The sequence below is a fragment of a genome, unplaced genomic scaffold (assembly GCF_019419815.1).
Source record: "Pyrus x bretschneideri cultivar Hongxiangsu unplaced genomic scaffold, Pyrus_bretschneideri_v1 Contig6, whole genome shotgun sequence".
Lineage (NCBI taxonomy): Eukaryota > Viridiplantae > Streptophyta > Magnoliopsida > Rosales > Rosaceae > Pyrus > Pyrus x bretschneideri.
The window spans coordinates 5,377,985-5,393,038 of NW_025999798.1; the positions used below are offsets into that span (position 1 = coordinate 5,377,985).

Genomic DNA, 15,054 nt, shown 5'->3' on the forward strand with positions numbered 1-15,054 from the left:
TATTCATTTTTTACAATTTTTAAATTTTTTTATTCAACTAATTAATCTTTGCCGTTGGATTTAAAAAAAGAAATGAATTCCAACACTCCAGATTGTGCCACGTGGCACAATGGTAACATTTCTGAATTTTAAAACTATTTTTTTTATAAAGGAGAATAATATCAACTGTTGATCTCAGATCCAACGGTTGATATTAAATAAGATTTTTTTTTGTTTTTTAACCGTTGCAAATCTGACGGTCCACGTTTTCTTGTCGTTGAGATCCAACGGACCATGGGAAGCCACATGGCTTCCCAACGGTAACAATTTGAAACTGCATCGCGGGCCTCATTTGCTGAAAACATGTCGGGTGACGCACCTTTATGCTCAGGTGCAGTGCATGCGCTTGACAAATAAAAACAAAAAAAACGGGCTGACGTCAGCCTTGCGTCGATAGCCTTCGAGCTCCCGGGCTGGCAATTCGTGATGGGCCTAGTGCTCAGGCATGCCCTGTCCCTCCGGCTCCCACACGCTGAAGTCAATAGGCCGGGCTCTCGGGCCCTGTTTGCTGGCCTGTCCCTCGAGCTCCAGCCAATGCTGGAAGTGCTCTAATTGGTGGTGAAGTGTAGGGCACATGTCTGGTTTTAAAGAAGAGAAAGGATATGATTTTGTACAGATGAAATCACAAGAAATCTACTGTGCTTTATCAAAAACAATGTTTTTGACAATGAACAATTTAATGCACATTCGTAACGATAAGTACAATTTAATTACGATAATGAGAAAAATAAATTAAAAGCTAATAAACACATTCACGTCACTTTGCCCACCAGGACATAAATGTCAATTTACACATTTGGGGAGAAATTAAATATAAAATTAGGAACGGATCGTCACATTAACATAGAAATATGGATTGTTCAAAAAAAAAATAAAAAAATAAACAATTTAGATCTTTGACCGGGCCCAATTGTATCATCTGATGTGGCAAGTTATGAATACAACCAACATTCAATGAAATAAATTTATTAATTGACGTGGCATATAAAAATCACTTGTCACATCAAGTCACACACCAATTTAGTATTGCTATTTTTTTTCACTAAAAAACTACTTCACTTTGAAATTAAGCAAATAAAAAAAATATTTAGTAATAAAATATCCTAGTTTTAAAATCATGCTTTCATTAAAAACTAGAGATAGGCCGCTAATGAATATATACGCATTAGTTTGTACAAATGGCATTATTTACTTTTACACATGTATTTCCTCTGTTGAAAAAAAATAAAAAAATAAAAAAATAAATAAAAAACAAAGAAGAAAGAAAGAAAAAAAGTGACAATTGTCACCTATTGCTTCAACAACCATCGTTGCCACTGTTGTTATCACCACCACCCCACTATATCTATTTTTATCATTACACACATCTATATTGTTTTCCAATAAATTTTACTAAGTGTCTTTCCATTGTTATTCATACTCACATTATTTTTAAAAATAATATTTATTAAATAGTTGAATTATTTATTTTATGATTAATTATTCTTAAAGCATACAAGAATCAATCTCTTAAAAAAGCACAAAATCTTAAAGTGGCCCTAACAGGTTAATCCTCGAGTGTTCCAATGTATACGAACCTTTCTTTACGATCTCGTTCGACTAAACCTTAATGAAATTTAAACAAAAAAAAAAAAAAGGACCGATAACATTGAGTACATATAGAAGTGCTGATGGGGCGGGTTTGGGTCGAAGGTGAAAATACCATCTCTGTCCTGCCCCAATCACCTTGATAAAAAATTTCCCAAACCCTTTCGCATTCTCCATTTTTCTACTCTTCATGCACGACCCATTTGGGGCGAACCACGACGACCCGAACTAAGGGAAAAATTGTCATTTTAAGCTTTGCTAGCTCAAAGATCTAGGTTCCATGAACCTAGTCAAGATCCACATCAATTGACGTTACTTATCTGAGTAAACCATGTCACTCAAATAGGTGGTGTGGTTGCAGCTGTCAATCAGTAGTGAGACCCCTTAAACGTACATTAATCTCCACCTCAGACCTTCCTCCATCTTTTTGAAAGCAGGTCTTGCCCTTCATATGACCCACACAACTCAGAGCGGGAGAGAGAGTGAGAGTTTTCCAGAGAAAACAGTTTGCATGGGTGTATGCGTAGACGAGTTTAGAGCTGCAGCTAACGTTAATTCGACCAAAAGAAGTAGAAATGGCTGGTGTATGCGTAGACGAAAGCAGTACCAAATGAACCCTGAGGATGACCAGCTGGTTCAACAACCAGCTTCTCATGAATTGCCTGTCTCGATTGATCCTCCGCTGTCTCCACGTCAGGTAAGGTTGAGCAGTTTTTTCTAATACATATTAATTTATGGGTTTTTCTCAAAGAATTTTTTTTAGATATTAAAACTTCTCTGTCATCTTTCACATTTTTTTTTTCACTAAACATTATTGCCTTTTGCAAAAAAAAATTTAAACAATGACGTATTATATATAGTAAGGGGCTAAAAAAATAAATTGCTATCGATCCCTTTTCAAACTTTCAGTAAGGAGCTTTGATACGGTAATTGTTTTTCTATTTAGTCAATTTAAATGTCGTTGTTTTAATTTTTCTAAAATCGAAATGCTATATATATATATATATAATTTGAACAAAATCTATATATTGATTTCCACATTTATCCTTTTACTTGTTGGAGGTTTTCATTTTTGGCATGTTACTTATGCCTTTTTCTAAGTATAATATTAATTTTCTTGTTTTGAATATTTCTTAGAGAGAAGCAGAATTCCATTACCATATCCTAGAGGTAAAGGATGGAGGAGTATGGCTCCACTTACAATTGAACGACATGGATTATTTACGACTTGGACTCTCCGAGCTAGAAGGGATGCTATGCGACATTTAACATATCCAACAACGCACAACCGGTTGCCTCCAAGATTACCTTATGATCCTTTGCATGATTTTGGGGTCGACTTGTTTGTTGTACCGCGAGTTTTAGAGTATAATTATCAAACAACAGAGAATATTGCAGTCAACATTTGCGTTATGGATGCAATTCCTAGCACCAACAATCAAGAAGGTGTCCAAACCGAAGAGGATCTTCAAACAACTGTGCACGAGAACAACAATGTTGATGTGGCAGTGGCTCCAGTCGAAGAAGACCATCAAACTACGGTGAATGAGAAAAACAATGTTGGTATGGCCGTAATTATGGAAGATCATCAAGCAATGATGATAAATGCAAACAACAACGTTAGAGATAATGTAAATGTTGCAAATGAGATGATTTTTCCTAGTTTACATGATCATAGTGCATTTAAATTGTCTTCGCATCACCGTTGTGTGGAAGTGATATTTCTGGATCCTCTTATGAGTTTGGCTATCCAATTAACGATTTCTGGGACATTGGTATGGATCATATGGATTTTGACTTCATCACTTCTCGCTGTCCAAATGAAATTTTTATGCATGCAACTCCGTAACGAAGAGACAAGAGACTAGATGCACGTCGATAAGTGTATTTTTCTTAGGTATAATGATATTCTTCTATGTAGGAGTAATGTTACGTAAATCAATTTTTTTGACTAGATTTATAAACAATGTGATATGACACTAACAGAAAATAAGCACGTTAATTAATTGCAATTTATTATGGTTGGACCTTATTGTATTACAATTTAGGGTAATGCTAGGGAAACTAAATTTGTAGACTAATTTTTGTAAACTAAATGATGTAGAAATTGATAATTGAATTAATATTTAAGTGTTGATTAACATATTTATTTTTTACTGGCGACGCATCATTTAATTTACAATTTTAGTCTACCTAGTTTACTCTACAATTTATTGCATGTTCAAATCAAATGGTAATGATACCTTATTCTTTAGGGTGACGCTATCCACACACATCTTTGTACCTTTCACGTACTCTTCTTCAAGGTTGGTCTTGAGATTTTGGAGGTCCTAAGTGAGACTCAAACGGAGCCTCCAGCCGGGCCTGGCTCGTCGCATATGTGATTCAAATGAGCCAGTAGCGGCGGGCTGGTCGCCGATCTCGCCTAATCGGACGCTGGGGCGTCGCTGCCTTTTGGGGCCCAATCGGGGGCCGTGGTTCTCCGCGGCGTGTACGACCGTTGTGGTTGCTATTGCCGTTGTGGCAGTTAAGGATGCTTCTGTATTTATCAGCTGTGTCGTTGTGGTGGTTGGAATTGTCGGGCCGGCGGTGATTGGAGCTTCCGGTGGCTGTAGCTCAGCTGCCATGAGAGTGAAGTGGGAAAAGGGTACAGAGAGTGCGCGTAGGATAAGGGATCCGCTAGTTCTAGATAAGCATCCTTGTCTCAATGTCCACCGTTGGATCAGGATTATTGGTTGATAATCCAACGGCGGAGGTAAGGGCGATGGGATTTTCAAAATATTTGGGCCTGGAGCGCTCCGTTGCTTTGCCTTATGGACTCGTATGTAGAACCGTCCTTCTACTAAAATGGATTGGAAATAGCCGACCTGTATAATAATACGGGATGCCTTACATAACTTCTTGAGATATTTTATATACAATAGATTTTTTTTCTTGAATTTTATTCTTGGCCACTCCTATATTTGAACAAAGTATATCGTAGATATTGATACGAAGCTTAATTCCTTTGAGGGTAGTAAGATACCTCAGCCCGTTTGGAACTTCCGTCAATCTGTAGCAATATTTTATGAACAATCGGCGGAGGCTCGGCATGGCTCTCCTCTTTCCATCTTCAAGTCCTTTAACTCGTACATAGAAAAAAGGGAAAGACATTCAAGATGACGAAAGCCTTCGTTGGAGAATACCAGTGTGTCTGAAATTGAACTCTCAAAAGTTTCTTCCATTAGGCAAAGTTTTTTTAAATTTGGCAACTTCGCTAGTACTGCCATTTGGTTGTCGTTGAGATCACACCGGCACAAAGATAACTTAGTGAGGTTTGGAAATTGCTGAAGGTCTCCAGGTAACTCTACTGTTCGACCAATCAATTTCAGCTTGTATACATGATGAGTCTATATTATATTATATATTTTACCCTAATCTTAGTTATAATTTATTAGTTATTTTGGTAGAATTTTGATACTTTCTTATATATTTTCAATGTAAGACATTAGACTTCCTCTGAAGCAAAAATTGATCAAAAGGATGAATTTTCGAGTGATTCTAATTGGAGGATGTTTGTGAGTCTTTCAAGATGATTGTATCAAAATTCTAGATTTTTCTACCAAGCTGTTTGACCGTGGTGATGAAATTAAGACCCAGCGCGCAACTTTCCTAGATTGACATTTCTGGACGTTTTGGGTATTTTGGAGGTCAAGATGGCGTATTTTGAGGAAGATTCCTTCTGAGAATTGGTAGGGGACATCTTCAGCTTTAAAAAGAGACATTTTGGGACCAAATCCGAGTTTATTTGATCGGTCAAAAGTGTGATTTTCTGAGAACTCCGAATTCTAGTTCAAATAGAAAACCTTTTATTTTCTGTTTTATCATTTAATTATGTTTTCTAATTTTATTCTAAGACCTTTTCTAGGTAGGATTTTATTTTGTAGTAGTATAAATAAGACTTTTTAGCCATTAGATTAAAAGGGGGGAGAATGCAAAACTTTGGCTTTCAGTGAGCCTTGACGATTCAAGTTTATTTTCAAAGTGTTTTCTATCCATGTCCTTAATAATATTTTGTTTTATATTTGTTATTAACTAGTTTCGTTTGCTAAGGAAAGATCATGAGTCTTAGTAAGAATATGTAATTTCTTTTCAATTTGCTTATGATATTATGCATGCAAGTTTTGAATTATTAATCATTGTGCTTTAAACTATCTATTTATCTTGATGATTGGCCACCTCAAATTCATTCTTCCCATCAAACCTGTCAATCTCATACCACTACCGTGAACTTGAAGCCTCGAAGCCACCACCGCAAATTCCAGTCAACTTTGTTTTCTACGGATGGAGGAAAAACTTTGAACCGACTACTTGTTCCAATGCTGGAAAGACCGAATGAACCATCACTAGATTAAGAGCTAATTAGTAACCAATTTTGAACTTGAAGATCTGATACCAATTAAAAATTTGAACAAAATTTGTAACCGAAGATCGCATAAACATTAACAAAGTAGGCAGTTGCAAACAATCACAACGACAAGATTTAGCATTGTTCGGCCAAATTGTCCTTGACGATCGCAGATGGAGAAAGAAGATGATCACAATTTTGAAATTTAAATAGTCTCAATTAATCACACGTAAAGTCATCCAGCTTCCATTCAAATAATTTTGGCACCACCATGTTGGGCATCCAGAAGCACCAAATCTGAAACGGTAGGCGCCAATTAACCTTGCTTGAGTACCGAACTAAAGCGTCTATTTTTTCTTATTTTTCAGCCGTATATAGACCTCGCCAAGTTTTTTCCTGGAATGAATTAGATCAAAATTGCAAAACAACAATAGTCAGTACACTGGGATAGAAATCATACGTATTTTAAAAGAAAAAACTGGATTGCAAAATGAAAAACCCTACTGAAATACCTCGCGAGCCTTGGGCAGAAAGGTGTCGACGCCTTGATAGGATTTTCGCAATCTCAGAACTAATAACAAATTGAGAAAATATTAGAGCTTGTACAAGGAAGCAAGAAACAAATAAAGTATTTTTACACCACAAAGAAGCTAATAACATAATTTGTATCAGTTGCAGCTTGTGCTGCTGTGCAATATAAGAGATATATTCCTTTTAATTGCTTCTTTCTAGCTGCTCAACGAACGGTAGTACTATATTACCGACAATTTCCCTATATGGTATATGCTTAGGTTACAATTATTGAAAATTTAGCGAAACACAGTGAATCGAGAATTAGAACAAGCAGTATATAACAAAGGGCAGGTCAGACTGTCAGAGTAGGAGCATGAACATGAAGTAGAAAAACAGCAAAAAACAGAGAACCAACAATGGAGAATAACAGTAAAAGTTTAAAGAAGATCAATATAAATTCCAGAAGTAACCTCGAGATTTTCAAATTCAAGAAGTACCTGTCCCTCATGTCGGCAAATACAACGGAAGGCACGTGTTGGACTTTATCGAAATCCTCTCCTCCTACCTGAAGCCTGTTACGAAATGTCGTGGACATCGCTACGAAGCCTAACTCCCTGAGCGTAGTAAGATACCTCAGCCCGTTTGGAACTTCGGTCAATCTGTAGCAACCTTTTATGAACAATCGGCGGAGGCTCGGCATGGCTCCTCTTTCCACCTTCAAGTCCTTTAACTCATACATAAAACTAAGGGAAAGACATTCAAGATGACGAAAGCCTTCGTTGGAGAAAACCAGTGTGTCTGAAATTGAACTCTCAAAAGTTTCTTCCATTAGGCATAGGATTTTCAAATTTGGCAACTTCGCTAGTACCGCCATTTGGTTGTGGTTGAGATCACACCGGCGCAGAGATAACTTAGTGAGGTTTGGAAAGTGCTGAAGGTCTCCAGGTAACTCTACTGTTCGACCAATCAATTGCAGCTTGTACACATGACGACAACTCAATACTATTTGTGTTACCTCCGGGCCACTGTCAGTTCCAAGTAAGTTGTGCACAAATAGAGATCGAATGCCATTGAGTGTGCTGCTTATACCTTTCAAGGTTTCCTCCAAATTTTTCAAGGGGCTTGCCAATTCTATGACCAGTTTTCTGAGACTGGTTAACCCAGCAAGATCATTCAACTCACAACAGCGACTCGAAACATAATTTAAAGTCTGCAAATTGTGAAGAGTAGATAGGTGTAGTGTATTACCACGTGCGGTGTAATACAAGGGTAAATACAAATGCCTCAGTTGCACCATCTTCCAAAATACATTTGGTAACATATCCGGGTCATTATGAATGCGAAGATCCAGAGTTTGCAAAAGTATCAAATTGCCCAGGGAAGATGGCAACCGTTTTATATGACTATATCTTAGACTTAAGAATCTCAAGTGGACCATATTCCCAATTTCATTTGGCAAGTATACTAATGCAGTCATACCTTCAATCTTCAAAACTCTGAGCAATTTGAAGTCCTTAAACAGTGATGATACTAGCTTTTCATTTTTTGGATACCAATCTAATGGGCAAAAGTATAAAAGAGACCTGAGACGGTCATCTCTTTCATAACTTGATGGAACTAATTTATCAACATTTTCATCCAAGCAGATGGCAAGTCTTCGAACCTTACCCGTTGGTATTGCCTTGGCTATCATCAGAGAAGGAGGAGAATACATAGTCTCACTTCTGTGCAATGATCTGACATTTTGGAGAAAGCCCTCCTCTTCTGACTTTATCAAACACAAGTCTCGCATAAGATCATGAAGACGACAAGACTTGATCTTTCTAACAGAACCCCGTTCCCCAATTTGAACCACACACCTGTCCACCAGTTCATTTAAGTAGTTGTATGCTATCTCCTCCATCGTTTCTACTAAACCTTGTCCTTGTTGTAGTGGCATAGATATAAAACCTTCTGCCATCCACAGTTGAGTCAATCTTTTCACTGGTATCTCAAAATCTTCTGGGAAAATGCCTAAATACAAAAAGCATGATTTTAAGTGATAGGGTAAGTTATCATAACTCAATGACAACACCCACAATGTACCCATGCATTCTTGTTCATGGCCTTTGCCTCTTCTTATGTATGCATAAACATTGTTAAGCACTGTATCCCACTCTTCAATTGTATCCTTTCTAGCAAGGAGTCCTGCGAGCACAATGACAGCTAATGGCAAACCGGCACAATGTTGAAGCATCTTCTTTCCTATTTCTTTCATCTTTCCGAAAACTTCCGGGGCTGATAAATAATGAAACACCACATTAATTATTTGTCATATTGACAACTGCATTGTCTAATGGAGAGTTAAAGAAATGAATTTATCAAATACATAAAGTATAAGTTAATGGTTTTACTAAACGGATGCTAGATATCTCACCAAATACACACACACACACACATATAGTTCTAGATAACTGAAAAAACAATATAATTTATCTTAGATACTATCTTTTTATCTATATACACCAAGGTAAATGGTGAATTACTCTAGTGGTTAGGATCTTCCTCTTAAACCTACTGTGTCATGCATTCAAACCTTTTTCTCTTCCCTTAGTGTAGAATATCGAACATCAATTTGGTACAAAACGTAGTCTTCCTACTAGGTTTACTCTCCCATATATCGTTTAGCAATGTAATTGAAATAACTAGATGTACTTATACATGTGAAATTGTTTGAAACCCATTTGTTTTCTTCATGTCCTCCTTGTTCGAATCTTTAGCATACACGGAGGTTTGAAAACGTATTTCTTTTTAATTTGGGTCAAATGGAATATGAAATCAATTGAAATAAGAAATTAAAGTAATCCAGGAGAATAGAATGGGGTGAGAAATTACTTATTTCTTCTCTTCCGAAGATTGCTATCTTCTCCAATAGTTCCCAACTTTCATCTTCGTTCAACGGCCGAGGTTGGTGGAGGATACCATTTCTATCTGCTGCATGCAAAGCTACTTCCTTGACTCGAGTTGTGAGTAATATTCTGCTTTCTGTTCTCTGATTTAGTGGAAATGCAGCTTTCAAAGTCTCCCATGTCTCGATGCTCCAAATATCATCGATGACAACCAAACATCTACTTTCTTGCTGTAGAAGATAAATTCTCTTGGCTATTTCATAATCTGTCATTTTTGCAATTTCTTCTCTTTGCACGGTGGTAGCAGAAAGAAGTCTAATTAAAAGTTGTTCCCAAACATCTCTTACTTGACATTGTTGAGAGATACATACCCACACAAAGCTGCCAAAATGGCGTCTAACTTCATCATGACGATAAATCTGTTTTGCAAGAGTTGTCTTTCCTATACCGCCCATGCCCCATATAGAAACAACTTGGTGTCTGGGCTCTTTCTTCACCAACTGCATAACCAATTCTCGTACGTCAGCTTCCAAACCGACAACATCACGATCAATAATATGAGAATAGCTTCTTCTTAGTTGTTGCCGCCTCTCATACAAAGAAGTGGCTCCTCTAGGGTCCCTTATTTCCATGATGTTATGAGTTTGCAAGCTTGACCTGAAATTGGAAACCTGGGTGGTAATTTTCTCAATTTCTGAGCCAATTTTGTGAAGATCAACTCCTTCCTTCAGCACACAACCAAACCTTTTCAGAACCTTCATAATACCTCCTTCCCTCTTCGAGGCCACTTGGAGGACAAAAATTTCTATGACATCCTCCAAATCATAAGCAGCATTTCTAATTTTCGCGACCAGAATATGTACCGTTTCATCATCTCGTTGCCTTACATCTGCATCTTTCAGAAAACCCTGCACTAATTGTAGCTCAGTTCGTGCAGCCTCAACTTGATCGCTGACTCCAATCAAGAACTTCGCTTCTTGAATGATTAAGTCTCCAAGCCTTTCAACCACAAAGGAAACCACTGCCTCAGCCATATCGATCGCGCGCACAAGGAAAACAACTTATAGACTTTTAGTTTCAAAGTATTTCTATTTCATAAAGAGTTCTGAATGAACAAGCCAATATACGTAGGCAGACGAGTAACTGGTTACAGGCAACCAAAACTTCACTCCTCGAAACCGTGTGTTTTCGAGGTTGTTTCTTCTTCAAACTTGACCTAGGAGCCTCGGGGAGTTGTAAGGAAGCTCCTACAACCTTCAAAACGTCGTGACTCGGCCGGGATCACGTCGGAATAAACTTGTCCGAGTCGGACCTTCCGAGTTGACGAGTCAAAACTCGTCCGTTTCACGATCTGGTTGTATGGTTGGGTTCGTGGTGACGAGAGGAGTACGATGGTGGAGTTTTTAAACTCGATCTGTGAAGATTTGGTGAAGGTCGTTGTAGTTGCAGAGGTGGAGAAGCCCGGGTGAGGAGAGAGGGGGAAAAGAGGGCAGATAAGGAAAGTGAGTTCTGATTGGTGAAAAAGGAAGAGAGGGTGAGTGAGGAGTAAAAAGTTGCAATAATGAGGGAAGCAAAATAAGAGCGTGGGAACCCAGCCAATACACTATACTATTCGTTCATGGATAAAATTATTATACTACAATAGCTTTGGCAATATGCAATAAAATGTTAGTATTATTTTTATTTATAAAATAATACTAAATTATTTTATTTGTACTTTCAGATAAGATTTTTAATCGTTATCGTTGCACGTGTCATTATCTAAAAAGTTATAAAATAATACAAAATAATTTTATTTGTAATTTCAGATAAGATTTTTAATCGTTCTCGTTGCGCCACGTGTCATAAAATCCAAAAATACAATTATTGGTGATGGATTTCCAATAAGATTTTTAATTGTAGTCATTGCGTCACGTGTCATTATTTGAAAATATAATTATTGGTAATGGATTTCCGATAAGATTATTAACCAGTCACGTCACGTCACATGTCATAATCTGTTTACAATCTTTAAGGATAGATTTCCATCAGATTTTTAACGAATGACGCCATGTCACTTGACATTATCTACAACCTAATCTTTTATGAATCCTCCATATAATCCAACATTCATCCTCACAAATCTCACACCAATTTTCTTAAGATCTCTATTATTATTCATAGTTTATGCTTCCTTCTTCACCAAAATCTCTATCATTATTCATAGTTTTTGTTTCACTTTTACAATGTCTTCTTCTTCAAGGATGATGTGGGAAATCGATCAACAAAGGGAAGAATTGTTTAACCAATTAGAAGGAATGTTCAATCTCCAAGTGGCCCAAAATGAGAGGGAATAATATGAAGAGCATAGAAGGAGAGATGACGAAATAAGAATGGGCAGAGCCTCATATTCCCGTTGAGTCATCCAAGTTGTGGGTCAGATATGCAGGCCTAGCCATTTCAAAAACCTTGATAGAAACAGGCAACGACGAGGTACGGAACTTGGACGATTATTTTGTCCGTAATAGTGCATTCCTTGATACATACTTTAAACGTCGTTTTAGAATGGAACGACATTTTTTCAACAGAATCATGATTACTATTTACAACCATGATTCTTACTCTGTGCAAAAGAATGATGCTTTTGGTGCTATGGGTCTCATTCCTCAGCAAAAAATTACTGCTACCTTGCGGGATGCTTGCATATGAAGCATCTGTAGATCAAGTGCATGAGATAACGAGGATGGGGAAATCAACCATTCTTGAGTCCCTGATGAGGTTTTGTAGAGCAATCAAATTTATCTACACCGCATAGTACCTCCGGAAACCTACTGATATGGACTTGCAAAGGCTTTTGAAGAAGGGTGAGATGCAAGGTTTTCCTAGGATGATTGAAAGCATCGATTGTGTGCACTGGACGTGGAAAAATTGTCCAAATGCATAGCAAAGTGCTTATGGGGACAGAAAATGAGCAAAAAGTATCATTTTGGAGGCGGTGACATCTTTTGATACATGGATCTGGCACACCTTTTTCAGGGTTTCGGGAGCTCAAAATGACCTCAACGTCCTTACCCAATCCCCAATGTTTAACGATGTCCTGCAAGGAAAGACACCAAAAGTCACGTATTGCGTCAACGGACGTATGTACGACGAGCCATACTACCTAGCAGACGACATTTACCCAAGGTGCTCAACATTTGTCAAAACAGTGTCACGTCCGCGAAGTGCAAAGGAAAAACACTTTGCAAGCTGTCAAGAGGGGTGCAAGAAGGATGTGGAGCGTTGTTTTGGTATCTTCCAAGCTCGCTGGGCAATCATCAAAGGTGCTGCCAGATTGTTTGATAGAGAGTCGCTTCGATCCATCATGATGACGTGCATCATTCTTCACAACATGATTGTAGAAGATGAGTACGATTATGATGTCGTTGATGAATATGAGTCAGACACGATGAACAATTCAAGAACACGTATATATTGTGCTCATGAAGCCATCGAATAACCTGTGCAACATGAGCCATTAGAAAAGGATGGATGTTACAATGAATTGATCATTCAACGATATACTGCACTTCAAAAGCCATATATGCACAATGCTTGGCAAATTGATTTGATAGAGCACCAGTAGGAATTGAAACAAGCTCAAGATACTTACGTTCATTTAGTGTGTTTGTTTTTTTTTTTTTGATGTGTTTATTTAATTTTATTTGGTGTGTTTTTTTTAGTTCATTTAGTGAGTTTTTTGAGTATTTGGTTTGTTTATGTAATTTTATTTGGTGTGTTTAAATGTCTTTTGAATAAAGATTCTCTTCGTATAAATAAATTACCAAATTATGAAATTATGGTGTAAAGAAGATGATAATGAGAAAGTATTTATAGAAAAGTAAAAACAATTTTTTTTAAAAGAATTTTCAAATTTTTTTTTGGATTTTTATTCATTTTTTACAATTTTAAAATTTTTTTTATTCAACTAATTAATCTTTGCCGTTGGATTTAAAAAAAAAATGAATTCCAACACTCCAGATTGTGCCACGTGGCACAATGGTAACATTTTTGAATTTTAAAACTATTTTTTTTTTATTTATAAAGGAGAATAATATAAACCGTTGATCTCAGATCCAACGGTTGATATTAAATAAGATTTTTTTATTTTTTTTAACCGTTGCAAATCTGACAATCCACGTTTTCTTGTCGTTGAGATCCAACGGTAACAATTTGAAACTGCACCGCGGGCCCCATTTGCTGAAAACATGTTGGGTGACGCACCCTTACGCGCGGGTGCAGTGCACGCACTTGACAAATAAAAACAAAAAAAACGGGTTGACGTCAGCCTTGCGTCAGATAGCCTTCGAGCTCACGAGCTGGCAATTCGTGATGGGCCTAGTGCTCAGGCATGCCCTGTCCCTCCGGCTCCCACACGCTGAAGTCAATAGGCCGGGCTCTCGGGCCCTGTTTGCTGGCCTGTCCCCCAAGCTCCAGCTAACGCTGGAAGTGCTCTAATTGGTGGTGAAGTGTAGGGCACATGTCTGGTTTTAAAGAAGAGAAAGGATAGGATTTTGTACAGATGAAATCACAAGAAATCTACTGTGCTTTATCAAAAACAATGTTTTTGACAATGAACAATTTAATGCACATTCGTAATGATAAGTACAATTTAATTACGATAATGAGAAAAATAAATTAAAAGCTAATAAAAACATTCACGTCACTTTGCCCACCAGGACATAAATGTCAATTTACACATTTGGGGAGAAATTAAATATAAAATTAGGAACGGATCGTCACATTAACATAGAAATATGGATTGTTCAAAAAAATAAAAAAATAAACAGTTTAGATCTTTGACCGGGCCCAATTGTATCATCTGATGTGGCAAGCTATGAATACAACCAACATTCAATGAAATAAATTTATTAATTGACATAGCATATAAAAATCACTTGTCACCAATTTAGTATTGCTATTTTTTTCACCAAAAAACTACTTCACTTTGAAATTAAGCAAATAAAAAAAATATTTAGTAATAAAATATCCTAGTTTTAAAATCATGCTTTCATTAAAAACTAGAGCTAGGGCGCTAATGAATATATACGTTCATTAGTTTGTACAAATGGCATTATTTACTTTTACACATGTATTTCCTCTGTTGAAAAAAATAAAAAAATAAAAAAAAACAAAGAAGAAAGAAAGAAAAAAAGTGACAACTGTCACCTATTACTTCAACAACCATCGTTGCCACTATTGTTATCACCACCACCCCACTATGTCTATTTTTATCATTACACACAACTATATTGTTTTCCAATAAATTTTACTGAGCGTCTTTCCATTGTTATTCATACTCACATTATTTTTAAAAATAATATTTATTAAATAGTTGAATTATTTATTTTATGATTAATTATTCTTAAAGCATACAAGAATCAATCTCTTAAAAAAGCACAAAATCTTAAAGTGGCCCTAACAGGTTAATCCTCGAGTGTTCCAATGTATACGAACCTTTCTTGACGATCTCGTTCGACTAAACCTTAATGAAATTTAAACAAAAAAAAAAAAAAAAAAAAAAAGGACCGATAACATTGAGTACATATAGAAGTGCTGATGGGGCGGGTTTGGGTCGAAGGTGAAAATACAATCTCTGTCCTGCCCCAATCACCTTGATAA

The 15,054-nt window shown here is 36.8% G+C and overlaps 1 protein-coding gene across 1 annotated transcript; it reads right to left on the bottom strand.

Moving 5' to 3' along the window:
• Positions 1–6,082: 6,082 nt before the first annotated feature.
• On the bottom strand, positions 6,083–10,984 carry LOC103936260 (putative disease resistance protein At1g50180). Its single transcript, XM_048571841.1, is given in 6 exon segments — positions 6,083–6,409; positions 6,526–6,584; positions 7,024–8,423; positions 8,425–8,484; positions 8,487–8,803; positions 9,401–10,984. Coding segments are annotated over 6 exon segments (2,916 nt in total). The 5' UTR covers positions 10,449–10,984; the 3' UTR covers positions 6,083–6,377.
• Positions 10,985–15,054: the final 4,070 nt, after the last annotated feature.